The 21,096-nt window shown below is 34.5% G+C and overlaps 1 protein-coding gene across 5 annotated transcripts in view; it reads left to right on the top strand.

Annotated features, from left to right (window-relative positions):
• kmr (kramer) overlaps nt 1-21,096 on the top strand; it is a 283,370-nt gene that overhangs the window by 120,477 nt on the left and 141,797 nt on the right. For all 5 annotated transcript variants that reach the window (XM_065349682.1, XM_065349678.1, XM_065349681.1 and 2 more), the window contains one exon: nt 6,504-6,570. In XM_065349682.1, coding sequence (XP_065205754.1) covers nt 6,553-6,570 — 18 coding nt within the window. In that variant the 5' untranslated portion in view covers nt 6,504-6,552. The remainder of the gene's footprint in view (nt 1-6,503; nt 6,571-21,096) is intronic.

Raw genomic sequence — 21,096 nt, 5'->3', positions numbered from 1 at the left:
TCGGTTGGTTGAGAGAGAGAGAGAGACGTTAATTCAATTAAAAGGATAAGTTTTTATGAGGGAAAAATTTAATCAGAAAATGCTCGTCGACGAATTCCAGATACTATACACATCTGCCTGCAGAACCTACAACAAAGTTTTTAAAAAGAAGAGAAAATTTCAGATAAGAAGTTTCCAACAATAGGCGTCGTACTCGCGAGAATTTTTACTTTGCTTTTCACGAACCAAAGGAGAGAAAAAAAGGCCACGATAAGCCACTCGATTAGGATTAGAAGGATGAAACCGGGTCGATTCACATCGATGAGGGTTTTTTCTTGTGTGCTTCTTTTTTTTCCTCTTCTTTTCGAAATTCTGGGAAATATTGAAAAGATTGTCGACCTCCGATGGGGAAATACTATTAGTGTACGAGGAAGTGGTTTATAACACGATGAGATGTTATAAATGGGGAGAAAAATGTAACATGTGCTTGTTGCCAAGTACCTCGTATGGATACTCGACATGTTGTGGCAAAAATCGAAAAAATTTCCCCATCGATGTTTCGTTTATCGTCACGTTTTCATTGTACATACGAAAGTGAAAAACCAACTGGTCGAGTTGGATTATGATTTTAAGCAACAGGAGACCTTTGATACTATATTTTTTGTATTTCGTATTGTATAAAAAATTCTGGCGTTGATTTGCCCTTCGATGTGTCAACACGTTTAACGCTCGAGGAAAGAAAAATGTAAACTTGACCCTACGTTAGGGTACAAATTTCCCTTTTGATGGAAAAAAATTATCCTTCGTTTATTGAATTATTCAACGTTAAAGGATTATAAAAACAGCTGCACTTAGAGCTTTACACCGAGTAGCCTTCATCATATCCTACGTATACTTTGAAAGTGAAAGCAATGCGATGAAAAACGATGCAAAAAATCCCTTCGAAAGATGTTACCATCGTAATAATAAACTTTATAAACGAATGATTTAAACCGAATAGCTCGGTCTTGTAGTTGAAATTATACTTTTAATTTTACTTATTATAGGTTAAACAAGGAGAAAGAAAATATTCGAAAAAAAAAAGTTGGTAAAAAGGGTAAAAAATTTTTCCCAAACGCAGATAATAACATTTGCATTTTTTTTTACGACGCCCATAAAAAGTAAAAAATCATTTCTACGCGAGCATGAAAGAAATACCTTAAGATTTATACCGCCCGAACACGAAATTAAATTACTAAATATTATTCGAAGCAAGTGCGAAAAAACATCGCGTTATGGTTTATTATTCGGAATTCGCGTGTTTTTTTTCTTTTCGGACGGTTCAGGTTGTAGGGAAAAAAATATATAGGTACATGTGGATATAACAGGGAGCTTTCAAAATCACCAGCTCGACGAGTAGTTTTAATTTAGGTGTAATTTGTGTGAAAAAGGTAAGCGTGTTTTGTCGTGAAAAGCGCTTTAATTATTCGAAATATTTTTAGATTTATTTCGAAAGAATTTCCATCGTTTTGTTTGAAAATTCAAAGAACTTTCGGGTTTGAAATTATTTTTTAATTTGGGCTAAATTTTTGCCTCGTCTTTGAAAACTGCGCGTCGTTTTATTATATTAACGTAGAAAGCGCCGACGTGTAATATTTTTTTGTTTTGCCGGCGCACTGAAAATTTTAAAACAAAGTGTACGTATCTGGACCGGAAAATTGTATTTTGAAGATTTTTTGCAAAAAAATTCCCTCGCGAGGGTTTTGTGTAGCGTGTAGCGTGAAAGTTTTGTGACGAAATAAAAATTAATGTTTCGGCGAACATCTGTAATTATTATTTTCGCGCCAAATGTTTCGAATTCTTCGCAATAAGGAAGAAGAGTTTTTGAAAGTTTTTGAATACATTATAATTTGTTCAATCGTAAAATTTTTTCGTTTAAAAAGAGAGTTGTTTTGGTTGGTGAAACCAAATTCACGAATAAGATGAATTTCAGAAGCCCAAATCCACAAACATAAATAATATTTATAAAAAGTCGTTTTTCATAAAACTGAAGAAAATGGCTGCTATGATTTTTTGTGATGGGTATTCGGAAAGGAGTAAGGCTGGATCAGAAAATTGATTTAAAATTCGAAATCTGCGCCCTTGAAAACCAGACAAATCCAGGGTTAGTCAAATTTCCCAATGAGGCTCAAGTTGCTCGAACCAAAAAAGCAAAATTAAAATTCAGAAGCACTGTTACTAAAAACGTAAAAAATGAAAACATAATAAACGATAAATTGCACGATTTTCAATTCAAAATTTGAATTATGAAATCTTCGGGGGGGGGGGGGAGTAATTCGAACGAAGATTTCAGCCGAATAAACTCAGATTTTTGCACATGAAAAGTCGGAACTCTGAATTCGGAGGCTCTTAATGAAGCTGGTTTAATTTTTGTTAATCATTTATCCCCAAAATGGACTTCAATGGAACTGGAAAAATGCAAAACTGAAAACTAAAAAAAAAAAAAAAAATACAATGTGGGTGTGAGAATCTGGGCTTTTAAGCATACAGAATAATTTACTTTTGCAGAGTATTCGACCTCAAATCCAAAGAAGGGGTCTGAAAGGAAGGTATAAATTTGAGAGTTTCCAAAAATCATAACGATGGTATAAAAATCTGGTGTTTTAAAGGCACCGGATTATTTTTTAAAGATAATTTTACCTTTAATACAAAAATTAGCTCCAAAGGGAAAGTACATAAAAAATTGAAAATTTTCAAAAAATACAACATCGATTTCAAAATGAAAGTTTGTGAGGGGGCAACATTTATTTTTGAAAACCACTCAACCTCACACCACAAGATGGGCTCCAAAAGGGAGGCATAAATTTGAGAATTTCAAAAAACGTATCTATTGAATGCTCATTAAGATCTGAGGTTTTGGGGTAAAAATTTATTTTCGAAGACAATTTGACATCAAATAGCAGAATTAGCTCCAAATGGTGGGTATGAAAATGAAAATTTTCAAAAAATACAAAATTAGTGTCAAATTAATATCGATAAAAACACAAATCTTTTCGAAATGCTTTTCTTTCAGCGTTCTACTGAGCAATTGAGAGAAAATTCACAAACCGAATCCCTTATTTTTGGGTGAATTCGTTGATATTTCAAAAATATCATTTTTCTCAAACATTACCTCCTATAATTAAGATCAAAACAAGAGAAGATATTTTGAAATACATTTGAAGGGTTCCTTTCCAAGTCGGCCTAAGTCCATTTTTTTCGTTTCGAGAAAAACACAAATAAGTGTTTTTCTCGCCCTTCCGCTTCAATAATAAATGATGTGATTATATGGTTGTGAAGCTTGATCTTTCTGCTTTAAAGTACCGTATTGGTATTTTTTTAATTTTGCGTATTTTCAGCTCCAGAGCGCGTCAAACAGTCAGAAAAAGTGGACTTAGGCCCATTTGGAATTATCTGATGTTAAAAATTTCGAAAAAGAGCTGAAAAACGCGTTTTTTCAAAAAAAAATTCACGAATCATTAATTTAATACATTTCTGAAACAATTTCATTCGAAGCACCTTCAAATTTCGTCTCTCGAAAATCGTTGAAAAACTTGAAAAAAAACCGGCACAACCGCACTTGTATACAAATTCTTAAAAAATGTATGATTTAGGCCACTTTGGAATAATCAGCTGTTTTTTCGAGCCGGCAAAACAGCGCTCCTGAGCGAAAAAAGTAACGCCAGGTGTTGGGACAAGGTGATAAAGGTGTTAACCGACCTGTACCAGCAGATGGCGCTGCTAACTCAAAAATGATAAAAATGGACTTAGGCCGACTTGGAAAGGAACCCTTCATTTATGTACTTACAGAGGTTTCAATTTTTTGTTCATCACTTCATAGACAATTTCAAAAATTCAAAGAATTTGCAGATTTTTTTGCTATTTTTTACTATAAAAAAATTTGAGGTTGAGAGATTTGGTTCAATTTGTCTCTGAATAAAGTTTCATTTTCAAATTTAAATTGGTTTAGTTCCATTCAAATAACTCACCACAGCATAAAAAACTTTATAAAAAATAGTTTGAAAAAAAAACGAAGAAAGGGATGTTTGAATACACAGGGTATCTAACAGATAGTGAAAGTAGTGAAAAAATAATGATTTTTAAAATGGGTAGTGAAAGTAGTGAAAAAGTAGTGAATTTTGTTAAAAAGGTGGTGAAAAAATTCAAATTCGTTCCTTTTTCTCGATCTTTATTCTGTAGAAAGGAGCTCATTTGTCGACTTTTTGAGAGTTTGAATTACACATTTTCGAGAGCTTTTGCCCTCACTTCACTCGAGCTATTTTCTCTTTTTCCACATGAGCAACTTATTGTTCAAATTCAAAAAATGTGCAAAGTTTGAATCAGAAAAATAAAATCCTCCCTGTATGAAGAAATTTTTTTTTCACTTCTCAAAAGATGAATTTTTGGAAGCTTTTGCCCTCGCTTCGCTCGGGCTCGTTTAATTTTTTTTCAGTTTTGGATTTTTCTAATAAAATAATTTAAATTTCAAAATTTTGAAGCAAATTAACAAAATTTTTATAAATAATCAACTCAGAAAATTTCCAAAAAATTCATATAAAAAATCTCTGAAACATTGAAGTTACCTTACCAATTTTGAAAAATGCGGAGATCAGAAAAGTTGAATTTTTTCATTAGCATTGATGTTATTCTACTTTTCGAATCACAAATTTTCCCAAGCCTTTGCCCTCGCGAAATACTGATTTTCAAGAGCTTTTGCCAGGGCCGATTTGTTTCTCCTTTCCGCAATTAAAAAATTCCCTTGAAGGAGAAATCATCAAAACTCGCTGTTTCATTCGAAAAATTGGTATATTATTTTCCCCCCAAATGTCGTTGAAATTTTCCATCAAATCTTCCATTAAATTTTTGCACATTTTGTTAAGTATGTTAAACAAATTTTTTTCTTGTCCGATTTCATTACATTAGCAAGAACCTTTAAGGTGAAAATAAAATCAAAAATTGAAATGATTAAAGTATATTTTTGACATCCTCTTGTTTGAAAACAATCTTGGGATGTTTGAAGACATTGGAAGAGCGAAGAATTTGAATGTAAAATTTTGCCTCCCCTGGCTCCCTTTTCTTATAAAATCTCTAGTGTTTAAAAAAGTCCTGCTAAAGTCCTGATTTTTTAATCTGAAATTTTGTTAGACACCTTGTCTTATATAATGTTAATGTACATAATGTAATGAGCTCATTTTGTATTCTTTTTTTTTTTTTTTTTTTTATTAATTTTTATTGAAATTAAAAAATACTTTGTCTACAAATTCTTTCAATTTTTTAACAATTTTCCTGTAAAAAATTCAACTTTGTTAATTTTTTGTGTAGGGGGGGAGGGGTTGAGTGGATAGCATTCTGAAATTTTGGTTGAAAAAAGGTAGTGAAAAAAGTAGTGAAAAAGTAGTGATATTTTCAACAACAAAAAATCCGTTAGATACCATGATACAAGGAATTTTATATGAAAAAACACGAGAACTCACGTGTGGACTCCTCCGTGACTGAAAACGAAATGATTATTCTGTAGCTGAACGCGATACCCCCACCACAACACCTGTAACGCTCTCTTCCCTCCCACTTGACCTGCCTTGAGTATGTTCTCACCCACCCCTGGCCCGCCACTTCTATTTGGAACGCGTGAAAAGTCACCCGCTTGAAAAATATGTACTTATTTGAAAATGCGTTTCTAACGTGCACAAGGCTCATTCATTTGTAACTAATGAGGAAATAAGGCCGTAAATAATTTCTGTATAATATTTTCACCATGCTCTGTGTACTTATAACGCGTCCGCTTTCATTAGCTGCGAACGATATTTAAAGATATTGTAAACACATTATTAAAATGTCAAGAGGGTCTGCTTTTGAGCGTGGTTAAAAAGTTAGGAGATTACTTCGGTATCTTTAGGTTTATTTTTCGTCGACATGGCGGTGTGTGAAGTAATCCGTGAAATATGTAGTGGCGCATCTGTTTCCGGAAGATTGAGTACCGTTCTGCAGATGGTGTTGGCCTTGACGTGGAAAACACATTTTTATAAAATTTGATTAAAATCTGGCAAACTAGGCGAAATTTTTCCTCACTGAATTATCTCTGAGGTGATAGGAGAAAAAAACATCTTGGTTACACGAACGAGTAATAACAAATCACTTTGAGAAAACGTTGCAATGGAAACGTACAAAATGAAACGAGAACATTAACAAGGTGCAATGTGTATGTACTTAAGCTGCTGCAGGAAATTCGAGCAGTGTAGCTCGTTAAACGGTGTTTTTTTTTCACTCGACAATGGAAAAAAAAGGGTTTATATCGGATTCTGCGATGTCTTCCTTTTGAAAGAAATATTATTCGATGTGTACCTATACTTGAATCAGGGAATATATACGTTCGAATGATATGTAATGATTTGAAAATCGATACATTCGTATCATTTAACCGATGTTATACGAGCTTTAATAAGGTATAAAATTGGCCAGATTTTTCAGATTTATTAATTGAACACGTGTTTTATTTTTTCTTACAGGCTAAATTCTCGGATGATTGTTTCGGTGTCGAATTCAGCATAGTTCTCGATGGCGTCTTTCAAGAAAGTAAGTAGCGTTAAATTTTAATTAGCCTTTGATGTAAGTTTAATAAGGAGAAATGATACTCTACCAGTTTGAGTCTCTTTCTCATTATCAAAAGCAAAGCAACGTGCACACGTTGAAAGACAATGCGTAGGTAAGCGTACAAGGCTTGATGAAATTCCCCTATTTTTTTCTCTTTCTTCGTCTCTGTCGACTAATTGGATGCCTTAAAGGTATTGCGTAAAAGCCGAATGTCATTTTGGAACCCGGACTAATGTTAAGATACCCTTAGAACACTGTACAATCGACTGACATGTAAGGCAGACAATTCGAAGCTTAATTAAATACTACGGCTAATGGCTGAGAAAATGAATGGATTTCTAGTTTTAAATCTGGATTATTTGCTTTTAGACAAAAGTTTATCCGAGAAATAGCAAGACTATACGAATCTTAAGACTTTGGGTATTTGTTTTCCGACGCGTCAATATAGAAATTATACGAGTCGTAACAAAGGTGAAAATTGATGGCTTTTTCTCTTTCATCGCGCTAAAGGTCATTTTAAAAGGAATGAAAATTCACCGTGTTGTTTTTTCACTCCTTTTCTCATACCGGTAGTTTTTTTTTCGGGAAATGAATGCCATTACAACCACCAAAAAAAAAGATACAAGTGGTGGTTTTTTTTCTCGAAAAGATATACCGAGCTTTTGGTTTTGTTAGAGTTCTCTCTGTTAACAATACACACAGATCGTAGAGGATGTATAAATATATAGAGTGAAAAAAAAATTCAAACTTTATTCCTCGTACTCGGATTTCCAGTAGTCGTGTGTAATCCTTTGTTACTATAAATTTCCAAAAAAGAATCTCTTTTTTCGAAGCTTATATTGTCTCGTCGGTCGTTTTGTTGGCGCGAACGAAAGTCCTACTTTTTTTCGAACGTAGTTGAAAAATCAGATCACGAATCGTTGGCAAATTGCGTTCACTACGGAGTACGGACGCGGTCATTTTCTTAAAGTTTTTATTCCACGATACCAGGGTGTAAAAAGTTCGATATACCGGAAATGAGGTTTTTTCCTTTAGGTGTAATAATCTTACTGAAAATGGTCTTTTATTCACTTCCTTTCTGCCTGCAAAATAATCGACTCTAGTGTGAAATTGTTCTCGCAATTTTTCACCTCGAGGAAGAAAAATCATCTGGATTTTTTTTTAAAAAGAAATTGTTTATCTCAAATTGTCGTCTGAAATGAATAAAGGGTGTATCATTTAAAGCTTCGAATAGGACGAAAGAAAATGAACTCGACGATGGTGCGAATATTCGTCGTAACGCGCAATTTGCCATTTTCAAAATTAAAACGCCGCCGTTGCGTTGCGAGTTGTTTACGTTGAATTAGTGTAAAACCATTTTCTCTGATTTAATCCCATAATGCTTTCTTGAATTAACCTCGTGGAAGGGTATTAAGGTGTATTGGAATTTGATCCAGTCTATTCATATGTCAACTGCTCGCCATCGTGTATGTTATTGTTACTCGTATAGTGAGGATTTAACGTTATCCCACTAACGTATTTTCAGTTTGTACGGATAAGAATGATGGGTTATGTACCTTCAAATTCTGTAATGTTTAATGCATGATCAATCTTTACTAATTTCGGGATGTAATTTTTTCCCTGACTTCAGTGAGAGTTTCAACAGGTTGAATTTTTTTTCATCTTGAAAAATTTGAGCTTGAACCTGAAAATGACGCATGAAGTTTCAGTCTCTTACATCCCATTAATTGAAAAAGAAAAAAAAATTAAGAAATGTTTTGATCTGAAAATATTCTCCTTCCTTTATATGGCGAGGTGATCAGGGGAATCATGGGAAGATGTGGTCAATTTTTTTCTGAATGTTTCGCAAGCTTTGCTCAGAAAATGAAAAAAATTTACTTACCGAATTCTATAAAAGGCCATCAATGTATAATTTTCACCCTTCTCCCCTTACTTCTTAGATCTTGAAAATTGATCTTTCACAACGATTTCTATTGCTAGACATTGTGTACCTAATTTTTCCACAAAAATTGACCATTATTCCAAAAATGTGGTGATAGAATAGAACAGAGAGTAGGTGCAGGTAGATATGGTATTTCTATCATTTGCGAAAATTTGACACCGATTATGTTGATGGTCTTGATTGGTGAAAATGATCATATGACAATAGGGGGGGGGGTGTATTTGGAATTTTCAGGTCCCTATGCGGAATAAAAATTACTCCCTCCTGCAAAAAAAAGGAAGTACATAATTCGTTTAGCTGATTTCTTTTTGATCATCATCATCATCAAAAAGTTTTATTTTATGATGTCCGACATCTTGGCCTTTAACATCAACAATCCAACAACAGAAATTAAATTTATAAATTAACAAATAACAAACATATAACAACAAAATAATCTCAACAAAAGTATGGCAAAATTCACAAAAATATAACAAGTTCAACAAACATAATTATATCAAAATTTAACAAAGCAAAACATAAGTCCATAAGTTATAACAAATCATAAATCCCTGCACAAATTAGGAACAAGAATAATTTTACACACATTTCTTCTTCATCTTCATATACTTGTCCATATGTATTCAAAATTTACCCCAAGTGTTTCGTTTCTGATTTTCTCATATACTTCACATGATTCTGTAATGTGTTGGACTGTTACATTCACATTACATGTGTCACATTTTTTGAGGGATTTTTCAGTAAAAAGTGATCTGTGTGTTAATGCAGTATATCCGATTCAAATTCTGGCTAGAATCACCTCTTCTCTTCTATTTGATTTCTAGGAGGTATTTTTTGTTGGTATTATAAATTGGTACCATTTATCTAACGCTCGGTGGTGTAGTGGATTGAGCCACGGCTTTCTGAACAAGAAGTTGTGGGTTCAAATCCCGCTAGAGACACATGTGTCAATGTGTAATGTATACATTGTAGTACATTTCGCACCTCGGGAGTAATAAGGTCACATCTCAAAAAAAATTGATTTTGATGTTTTTGCATTTTTGGGGTTTGTATGACCCCCCTCAATCAAAAATTACACTTTGAGTTGGGTACATTATCTAGATCTTGTAAAAAATCCAAATGGCCTAACTCAAAATCTCAACAACATTGCAAGTTGTTTGGAGTTAAGGTGCACCGGGGCAAGTCAGAATGATTTTTCGCAATTTCAACTTTGACCAGCTGTTACTTCCCTTCTAATGAACCAATATGGATCAAATTTATTATGTATGTTCCCATAAGGGTTCTTAACCTATGGTGAAAATTTGAGCGAACATAAACTGTTCGGACTTCCCCCAATTGGGGGAAGTCAGAACAGGCTAAACTTTGCAGAGGCTTAGATCCCAAACGGAGCGTCCTAGAAAAATTGCACAGAAACAAAATTGTAGAGAATTTAATTCTCTTTGAGATCACTCTCATCAGATTTTCACTAGGACGCACGGTTCGTCCGCTATATGCGAAAAACTAAGAAATAGAAAGTCTATATTTTAGAACAAATTCAAAACAAGTTCAAAACAACAACAAAATACAATTGAACCAAAGACATCTAAAATGAAACTGAACCGCGAAAATTTTTATGCCGTGATGAAGTAGGGGTAGTACCCTCAAGTCACCTTTAGTGGCACTTCGCCAGAAGTTTTCTAACTTACCCCGAATTCCAACTTCCCCCGGTGCACCTTATAAGGGTACATCTCAAAAAACTCCACCTTTTTTGAGCAAATTTCGTACATACAAAGTGTTAACAAATAGTTTTGATTGTTTTGAATGTTTGTCAGTTAGAAATAGTCACAAGGAGTGCATTTTTTATTGGTTTGTACCAAATGGAAATTTTTTTTAAAATTGATCACTTTTCAGAAAAATGAATTTGCACATATCATGAAATTTTAGTTTTTTGAGAAAAACTCAAAAACTAAGCACTCTAGAAAAAAACTAACGACATTATGTCAATTGGAAATTTAATTCTCTACAACTTTGCTGTCATGAAATTTTTTTTGGACGCTTCCTTTCGCTTCCACATCAACTTTAATGAAAGGTTATAATAACTCAAAATGTTTTCCAAACATTGAAATATTTCCTCTTTAAGATTTTATTTTTCAAAGTGTTCTTATGCTAAATGAAGGTAGGATAGCAGATCTTTAAAATGAGGTGCTATTCATTCCTCACAATTAATCATAAGTTGATAAAAATAATGAATCAAGTTTCTAAAAAAAAGAAAATCACTCTCCTGTAAAATTTCACTTTTTTGAGATGTGACCTTATTACTCCCGAGGTGTGATTTAACATCTATTACACGTTAAGCTCCGAGCACCAGAACAGCAGAGGCAACATAAATGCATGCAATCTGTTGCCGGTATCAAAAAGCTGCAACTGGTTGAGCAACTATAGGTAGCGGTGATTACGGAACTCTGGGTTGTAAAAACCCGGCTAGTGATGTATGAGCTACTCTGTAGATAGCATAGAAAGCAAAGGGAAACTACTGCATGAAAGCTCAAAACAATGCCGATTCCCTAGAATAATCACAGTGGCATGGGGATTCGCCTCACCCTGTTAGGGTGCCACAAAAATGTGATTTCCAATGCCCTGTAAAGGACATGGATGACGACTGCTTATCTACAATAGCTTTCAATCTGAGGTATGTTGAGTCAAGTGGGTGAAGTCCCAATGAAACTATAAGCTCTTTTGTTCTGTATGTGCCATATTTGTGTTGAAGGTGAAAGTGGAATGTTTTGTGATGATTTATATGACCAGTATTTTTTTTTGGTGATTTTGACATATTGTTTTAGAGATAAATAGTTTCTTCTTCCTTGTAGAGAAGTAATTCCAGAATCCTCTGCAAGTTTGATTATTAGGCTGGTTCGGAATGCTCCTATGATAAACATAATGCATGGTTGTGATTGGAGTTAATTTCATTAGGTCAGTTTTTGAAGCTGTATTGTAAACAAGGGATCCATAGTTCATTATTGAGTGCAGATGGCTGACATAGATTTTTAACCAAGATTTTCTATCTACTCCTCAGGCAGTATGGCTAAGTTTTTTCAGTAGGTTTATGACGTTGTTTGATCTCTGCATAATGGTGTTGAGGTGCAGTTTCCAATTCAATTTTTTGTCAAAATGTAAGCCAAGGAATTTATGGTGCTGGACATTTTTGATTTGAGTACCATATGACTGCAGATTTATATCAGGGAATGTTCCTCTTTTATGATGGAAATTTATGACCACTGTTTTTTAGCAGAGAAACAGAGACCTTTGCTAGTGATCCACTTTTGAAGATGGTTTATGGCATTATGGAGTATGATCTCAATTTGATTTATGGAGGAACCTCTGATCTAGTTTGGTTTCATTTATTTAAATCAAAGAGTGTCAATTCAAAAACGTTCCCTTGTCTCACTACCTAATTGTGCTCGTAACCCAATTTATCAATTTATGGAAACAATTTTCCAAAATTCTCATCTTTCCCAGACAATAATTCTTCTCCAATTTTTTGAACGTAAGTGCTATGAAGAGTACGAAATTTTTTTTTAAGGAAAACCAGTGAGACATTTTTGCGATGACCATTTTCGACAAATCTTTATTTCTCAGACATGATCTTTGAAGGGTGATTGAGTAATAATATCTGAAAATGGCGAGGGGAGGGTAAGTAAGGGGGAAGAAGAGGTGCAACTTTTTGTGCGTTTTTTGAGGGTTTAGAATACATGAAATAAAACAGCCTTTTTATTCATTTTTTTTTTCAAAAACTTACCAAAAATCTAAAAATGAACATTGGCACCTGTAATTAATAACAGGAGTTTAAGTACTGTACATGCTCTTTTTTGATCTAGCTTGACTTTCCTCAAATCCGGGAAGAGATGACACGAGTCTGCTTGAAAATGAGACTCTCAAATGACTCGCATACTTGGAGTCGATTCGCAACATGACTTCGATGTTCAATCATATACCTATACCTAATTAAATGACGTCATTCATAAAATTATGAATAAGGCATTACACATAAGTGACATATGACTCATGATCACATTGAATGACAGTTCCTTAACTTGGTCCAAAATAATTTTAGTCCTGGAATATTGGATTCGAGTAATCTACTCGCACCAAATTTCTTTAAAATAAAAAACTATCCTCGCATAGAAATCATTATCTCCAAGAATTAAAACACTATAAAAACTTAGTTCCGATTGCCTCCTCCTTCAGCTTGCAAAAAAAATCAATGATTCTACGGTTAAAAAATTCATTTAAAAAACCTCCTACCCAGACTATCACACTTGGACGGTTTTATCGATTTCACGCAGACACAGCAAAGATTCTCTTATATTTCGTGATGGTATATTTCCATTCATTTCTTATTTATACCTACCATTCGAACCTTTATACCGATTGATTATTTTGCTTGCGTTAGAGCGATGAAAATCTTTGGCATAAATTGAATATTTTTTTATTGTTGCACGCGAGGCAATATAATAAGGGATGGAAGAACGGCGTAGGTGCTTTTCTCCGAATGCGTTAAGGATTCGCGCGATAATCTCGCGCCAAGTTGAATACCCACACCCAGGCAGACGAGGCAGCTCAACACACAGAGAACACAACCATTCGCCTATAGGAAAACTCGTCACGCGTAAATTACGGGAACATAAAATATTTCTTTTTTTACGTAATCGTAGCTGCTGGTGGAAAATTAAATGGAAACACGCGACATTTTGGAAGATTACCAAAGAAAATCGAACCAACTGGGCAGACGTGTATTGTCCGATATTCGATAGTAAAAAAACTCGGTCGTGCTATCGATATTGGTACTAATATAATAATCGAACGATTGGCCAAGAATTTCAAGTGCATCGTCTGCCAGCCCATTTCCAAGTTGCACGTAATTTTATCGCCGATAAGTGCGCTATAAAAGTCAGGCCACCAACCACCGAAGAAAAAAAAGTCAGCTTAAGCGATAAAACAACGAAAAGAAAAGCATACTTTTTGCAACAATATTACCCTACAAGGGTTAGAAAAAGCTATACAAGTGTTATTAAAAAGGTATTTAGACCTATGGTTTGCGCTCACGTAATAAACTGCATCACATGCCGCGTAAATTTCTCCATTCGTATTCGACCAAATGTGTACGTATACCACTACATACGTCTCTACATACGCCTACAAAAAGCATGATTTTTTTCCCCATTTCGCTTCTCATTTACTGTAGATTATTTACGACTGCTTTTTCGCCCATTTTAGCTACGAAATCACGTAGAGTTAACTTTTTCGCAAAAACCACGGCGTTTCGTTTCCGTTAATGTAGTGAAATAATTGCCGTATATTCTCGGCTCGCCGCGTCCGTACCGAACTTTCGCGCGTTCATACGCCAAAAATAAAATAAATCAATTTACCCAAAATTAGCCTCCTTATATATTTGCCAATTACAGCTGAAAAATCTCGCTACGCTGTACTACAACTAGCAATAACGAACCTCTAGCCACCGGTATAACTTCAAACTTCGTTTCTAATGATTAATTGCCACACGGCGGCCTTTTAAATCGGATACTTCGCAGATCAAATTTACCCCGCTCACGCGGCTGAAATAATCGATAAATTCGCATATCTGCCAAATTCTGAAATCTTATCGACATTTCCAGACAAAATTACGAAAAAAAAAGGCAAAAAACCAAACGAACGTACCAAAAATGGGTTCACCCTAGAAAAAAAAGCCAACATTTTGCTCTCAGCTCTTTCTTTTTCACTTTACTCGAACTCGTAAAGTACAGAAACACGTCCCAAACACGCTTCGTTTTCGTCATTATCCGCGTGAAAATACGCTCACTATTCTTCGATAGCGAAATCTTTTTCCTAAAATGCCTTCTGTACTAGCGCAGATAATTTAAGTAAACAGCTAAAAAGAACCTATTTCATTTTAAAACGAATTTAGTATACGTACTCGTATTACTATTATACGATGAAGAGATTTTCTTCAATATATATTGTCAATACGTGCACGTGGTTTTTAAGCCGAAAATACGCGCGAGAATCTTTATCGAGTAGAGGCTGGTCAGGACATTTTTCTATGTAAATTTTTTTCTCGTGGGGTTAAAAAAAAAATTGTGCCGGAAAGTTAGTAAATTGCTTTTAGAAGGATATTTCGGCTGTTTGAGAATAAATTTGCATCAATCGTGTCAAATCGATTTCATTTTTAACAAATTTTCGTTTTTTTAGAGTTCAACGTGAAAAGGAAAGTGATACAGTAATAGATGATAGAGAAATCCGAAAGCGGAGAAGAAAAAATGTCAAAAATTATAGTCGAGTAATTTTAGCAAAATTTTTAGTCGAATTTCGGAAAAATTGGGGGAAAGCTGAATTTCACATTATTTGTTCAGATTGGTTTCTAAAACAACCCATCAATAGTTGCACCCCGCAACTTGACCACTACCCCTGCAAGAGGTCATTAACCTTTGTCAATCTACGTTTTTCAGCTATATCGCCGAAATGAAGGGTCGGAGGGAAAAAAGTGATTGAATTGAAATTATTCTACGCTAACCAGTTCAGTTAGAATATATTTTTCAATTTTTGGTGAATTTTTGAAAAACTAGGCCAAAAATGAGAAAAAAATCAAAATTGTACCAAGTTGAGCTATAAAGCTGAGATTTGGTATATACCCTATTTTCAACCTGCCAAATCGATTGGAAACTATTTCAACCCGTTTTGAGCAGTTCTGGAGCCTCCGGCACATTTTTGAAGCTTGAAATTCCCACATAATTTCATCAAATGAAGTTGGAAAGAGGAAATTTACGCTGCAATTCAACTTAAACACGCTATCAAATCGACTGCTAATGGGTTTGAATCATTTTGATGCCATCAGCAACTTTTTGAAAATTCTTAGAGCCTCCAGTAGATTTTTGAAACTTGAAATTTCTACAAAATTTCATCAAATTAATGGAGTTGAAAAGCCGAAAATTCATTCTGTAAACTAATTTTAATACACTATGAAGTCGACTGTAAGTAGATTTCAAGTCGTTTTGTAGCCTTCAGCGAGTTTTTGGAAATTACTGTAGCCTCCTGTACATTTTTGAAACTTGCAATTTCTACAAAATTTCATCAAATGGAGTTGGAAAACCGAAAGTTGACTCGGATAGATTTTGTGACAGTTTTAGAAAAACAGAAGTTTCTAAAAATCTGCTGGAGGCTCTAAGAATTTTCAAAAAGTTGCTGATGGCATCAAAATGACCAGAACGATTTAAAATCTACTTGCAGTCGACTCCCTAGCGTATTGAAATTAGTTTACAGAATGAATTTTAGCTTTCCAACTGCTTTTTATGAAATTTTGTGGAAGAAATTTCAAGTTTCAAAAGTCTGCTGGAGGCTCCAGAATTGCTCAGAATGGTTTGAAATGGTTTCTAATCGATTTGGCAGATCGAAAATAGGATATATCCCAAATTTCATCCTTCTAGGTAAAGGAGGGGTATCGATAAGGCCATTTTTTGGCCCCAGACAGTTATCGACTGAACCACTCTTGAATTGTTGTAATAAATGCCCCAAATACGAATCCGTGGTTAGTTGACTCAAAATGGCCATTTTTTGGGCTCCAGGGGTCCCCAAAGTTGCGAATAAAAAAAAGAATTTTTGGAACCACTGAGTATTATTTTCAAAAACTTTTTTGGCGTAAAATATCTGTTTGAACCCGTTAAACATTATACGAGACAATTTTTCCATTTTCGACCCTCAGGGGCAGAAATTTGGGGGGTTTTAATTTTTGGAAAATTTTGGAACCACCATTTTGAACCTACCCCTTTGAACCCCCCTAAAAAGCTGCTTACAGTTTATTAGTATCTGAAAGACCTCCATCCTACCAAATTTTCAGCTCAATAAAAATTTTCGCTGGTACTCAAAAATCCAATTTTCCAATTTTTTGTAATTTGTATTTTTTGGGAACCCCTGGATAGCTGGAAACCTGCGATTTGCGCCAAACGTAACGTTTTGAAGTATATATTCAATTAACCAGATGAAAAAGTTTAATTAAGCTCCGTGTACATTTGTAATTTTGAACCCTTTTTTCAGAGCCCTCCATTTTAGGAACCCCTGAAAAAGACGAATATGCATATTTTTTCAAATAAATTGAAGAATTTACATTTGGAAAACACTAGCAAGAGCTCGATAATTTTTCACTTGATTTTACCAATAATTTTCAAAATTGAGCTTTTTTGGGCCAAATTCTGAGATTTTACTTCGTTGAAATCATGAAAACGTGATTTTAACGTTTTTTCGAAGAGTAAAATCTCAGAATTTGGCCCAAAAAAGCTCAATTTTGAAAGTTATTGGTAAAATCGAGTGAAAAATTATCGAGCTCTTGCTAGTGTGTTCCAAATGTAAATTCTTCAATTTATTTGAAAAAATAATATGCATATTCGTCTTTTTCAGGGGTTCCTAAAATGGAGGGCTCTGAAAAAAGGGTTCAAAATTACAAATGTACACGGAGCTTAATTAAACTTTTTCATCTGGTTAATTGAATATATACTTCAAAACGTTACGTTTGGCGCAAATCGCAGGTTTCCAGCTATTCAGGGGTTCCCAAAAAATACAAATTACAAAAAATTGGAAAATTGGATTTTTGAGTACCAGCGAAAATTTTTATTGAGCTGAAAATTTGGTAGGATGGAGGTCTTTCAAATAATAATGAACTGTAAAAAGCTTTTTAGCGGGGTTCAAAGGGGTGGGTTCAAAATTGTGGTTCCAAAATTTTCCAAAAATTAAAACCCCCCGAATTTCTGCCCCCGAGGGTCGAAAATGGAAAAATTTTCCCGTATCATGTTTAACGGGTTCAAGCAGATATTTTACGCCAAAAAAGTTTTTAAAAATAATACTCAGTGGTTCCAAAAATTCTTTTTTTATTCGCAACTTTGGGGACCCCTGGAGCCCAAAAAATGGTCATTTTGGGCCAACTAACCACGGATTCGTATTTGGGGCATTTATTACAACAATTTAAGAGTGGTTCAGTCGATAACTGTCTGGGGCCAAAAAATGGCCTTATCGATACCCCTCCTTTGGTAAAAATTTTGATTTTTTTTTCATTTTTGGCCAAAATTTGATTTTTAAAAATTCACCAAAAATTGAAAAATATATTTCAACTGAACATTTCCCCTCTGACCCTTCATTTCGGCGATAGGTATAGCTGAAAAACATAGATTGACAAAGGTTAATGATCTCTTGCATTTTCGCATCTACTGTGAATCAAGTTCACGTTTTATACTGTCGATTTTCGTTTTTTTTTCAATTTTTTATAAAATCGACAACTTTACCCCCTCCTTAATAAGGGTGAAATCGCTATTTTGGGAAAAGCTGAACTGGTCATGCTGATAAGAAATTTAGCGTAGAACAATTTTTCCTCTCGGACTCTTAATTTCGGCGATACAGCCGAAAAACCTGTATCGGCAAAGGTTAATGACCTCTTGCGGGGGTAGCGGTCAAGTTGCGGAGTGCAACTTTTGATGGGTTGTTTTAGAGACCAATCTAAACAAATAATGTGAAATTCAGCTTTCCCCAAATTTTTTCGAGGTTCCACTAGAAATTTTGTTAAAATGACTGGACTATTATATGTAAGTACATATTATGTACGTTTGAAATGTCATGTGCCACATTTTTTACTGGATTCAATTTCGAAATTTTGTTGGTTGGAGGCCGATGGGCCTGTGAGAAGTTAGAAAGAAAATTTATGATTATTATTTCGCTGAGTTCTGCTTCTTTCGATACAACAATAAGCCAATTCCTTATTTACGGCAAACTGGTTATGCAATTCTATTTACACCTTTCAAAAAATACATATTTCAATCCAAAAATCTTAAGTTTTGAATTCAAAATCTGGGTGATTTGACATGCTCCAAAGACTGATAATGATTGCAGGGAAGAACCCAGATTTATTTTAGGTTCGAATTGTTATGAAATCCACATATTCGTCTCATTTAGGTATCTGTAAAACGCAGAATCCCTGCATTTTGTCGAATAAAATGCAATAAAAACATCCACGATGCACCCAATTCTTCAAATCTATTATAAAAATTACTCAAATTTAAAAATATGTACCTATCAATCTCATGCAAGGGTTTTTCAAAACACAAACTCCATACCTTTCGATGCTCTCGAACATCTCGACTCGAGAACACAACAACGTAGCCGACGACGAAGACACTAAAAATATTCCAGATTCAAAACACCACTTGAAAAGCTGCCGGTTAATTCATCTCTCTAGCTCTGTTTTTCTCGGCAGCGACGTCGATAATTTCAAAATCTCGTTTAACCTTTGTAAAATGAAACGCGCAGCGAAAAACCGACCAGAATGAAATCACCACCCGTGAATCGACTTAACCATAAACCCTAAATACGAACAATTCGCCATAAAACGCGCGTAGGTACATTTAAGCCAAACAAACACCATACATAACAAATGAAATGAACACCGCAGCTTGATGCCTGAATTGAAAAAAGGTGTACAAGTGCAAATCGTACTTATCAACCTTGGTATCACTTCGTACATCATCGTGAAAATAACGCAAAATTAATTCAGTCGACTAACGTGATTTAGAATATCGCGGATTATTATATTATGGCGGCGGTGGCATCGTGTCCTCGTGTCGCAGCACCGCCATTATTATATGATTGGGGAAAAAAGCAATATGATTTTATACATTACTGGATTAAAATAACCAATTGTGTGATTTTCATTCGTATGGTACGTAATCCCTAAACGTAATAATAAACTGAAAAAATGAAAAAAGGGGAGGGGAGAGCGCATATGTATGATAATATGCAAAGATGGATTTTAAAAAATTGTAGTTTGTCCCAATGAATTCAGAGCTTCTAAAAAATTTGCGAACTGAGTTTCATTAAAATCGATCTGGAGACAAAAAGAAGCGTCCTACAAAAAAATTACATCGAGGAAAATTGCAGAGAATTAAATTTCCAATCGACTTAATGCCATTAGTTTTTTTCTAGGATGCTTAGTTTTTGATTTATTTACAAAAAACTGAAACGTGAAAATTGTAATACTGACTTTTGGGCCACTCAGATATCATCAAATCGCAGACTGAGAGTTCAAATGGTCCTCTTTATTGTTGGAGATATGAAATGTGTTTTGAAAAATTATTTCAAGATGTTTTATCTAGTGTTCTTTAGATCTGAATTTTCATATTTCCTATAATAGGTACTCCATCACTACTCTAGTAAATTTATTTTGCTAATTTTATTAAGTTATGATCCAATCGCAATCATTCAATTTTACCAACATTTAGCTCAAACAAGTCGAGTGCTTTTTTCTGATTCATAAACAACATTATAGGTACAAAATACAAACCACGACGAAAAACATTTATTACTCGCGAAACTGTTTCGGCTACGAGAGAAACTATTTTTGTTCCATTAAAATGCCATTATGTAGCTCCAACGGTGGCTGAAATTTCTGTTTTTGTAACCTAGAAATGAGCAGAAAATTCGGCTCATGTAGTCGTTAGCTGCCTGCAGGCTGCAGTTCGGTACGAGATTTTTTCGTACCTTTTCGTTTAAAAGCTCGTCGACGAAAGCGAAGCTCATTTACGTTGAGCTAATTTTATAATCCCGAAACAAATTCTAACTATCTTCTCTCGCCTATGCGACGATGAAGAAAATAAAAGCAAAAAGAAAACACACGACTAAACTTACGTAAGTACTATAAGACGAGTGTATCCTCTCGAGAGTTTTAATTTACTAAATTCCAGAATGATAAAAGGCTCGTTTATCACACTACACAGTCGAGTGTAGGTTTATATGCGAGCCAACTAATGATCAAGAGTATAGGTTAGGTACCATGCTGTCTCAGGGGTACAGGACGAAGGTATTCATTGGCATTGTTGCGACGTGTGGTTAAAAAGTTTCCACGAAAACAAACAGAAAGAAGAATAAATTTGATACAAAGTTTAAAAAATAATACGACAGTGAAAGTTTTCGACATTTATTCGCCAAAGTAATGGGTAAATGAAAAACTACCCTTTATACCATGTGGTTTGCGTATAGCCTACATATTTTATTTCACCTATACGAGTATGCGATGTTTGCATGCGCGAGTTTTTCAATTTAATAAATACCTACCGTTTGCGTTCTCGGAAACGAGTGACTAAAATATAGCTTTCAAACGTGTGGCAATATGGTGGTTATTCGAAATCAACAGATTTCATAAACAGATTACAGGTGTTTCATAAATCTTAATAAGGAAGTACTGCACGTTGTGTGTATATCGATGCAATCTTTTTTCCAAAGGAAAATTTTTTTCGCGCAAATTTGTTTATTCCCTCGATAACTAAAGCTACAGCAGCTCTCATGAAAAACTAACCACACATAAATGGAATTTCCTACGTATGTTGGCATGTACAGAGTATTGTAACAGTATAAGAATAAAACTCAAGTACGGAGGCTTGTTTTGGCAAATACCATAGACCACGAATAGATTTCCAATAGGTACGATGTAACGATTATCGAAATACCATTTCAGTGGAATTTTATTCGAGTTGTAACGAGTTGAATGTATGTACAAATGT

Source organism: Planococcus citri, chromosome 2 (assembly GCF_950023065.1).
Source record: "Planococcus citri chromosome 2, ihPlaCitr1.1, whole genome shotgun sequence".
NCBI classification, from domain to species: Eukaryota; Metazoa; Arthropoda; class Insecta; order Hemiptera; family Pseudococcidae; genus Planococcus; species Planococcus citri.
This window is presented reverse-complemented; position numbering and strand designations above follow the sequence as displayed.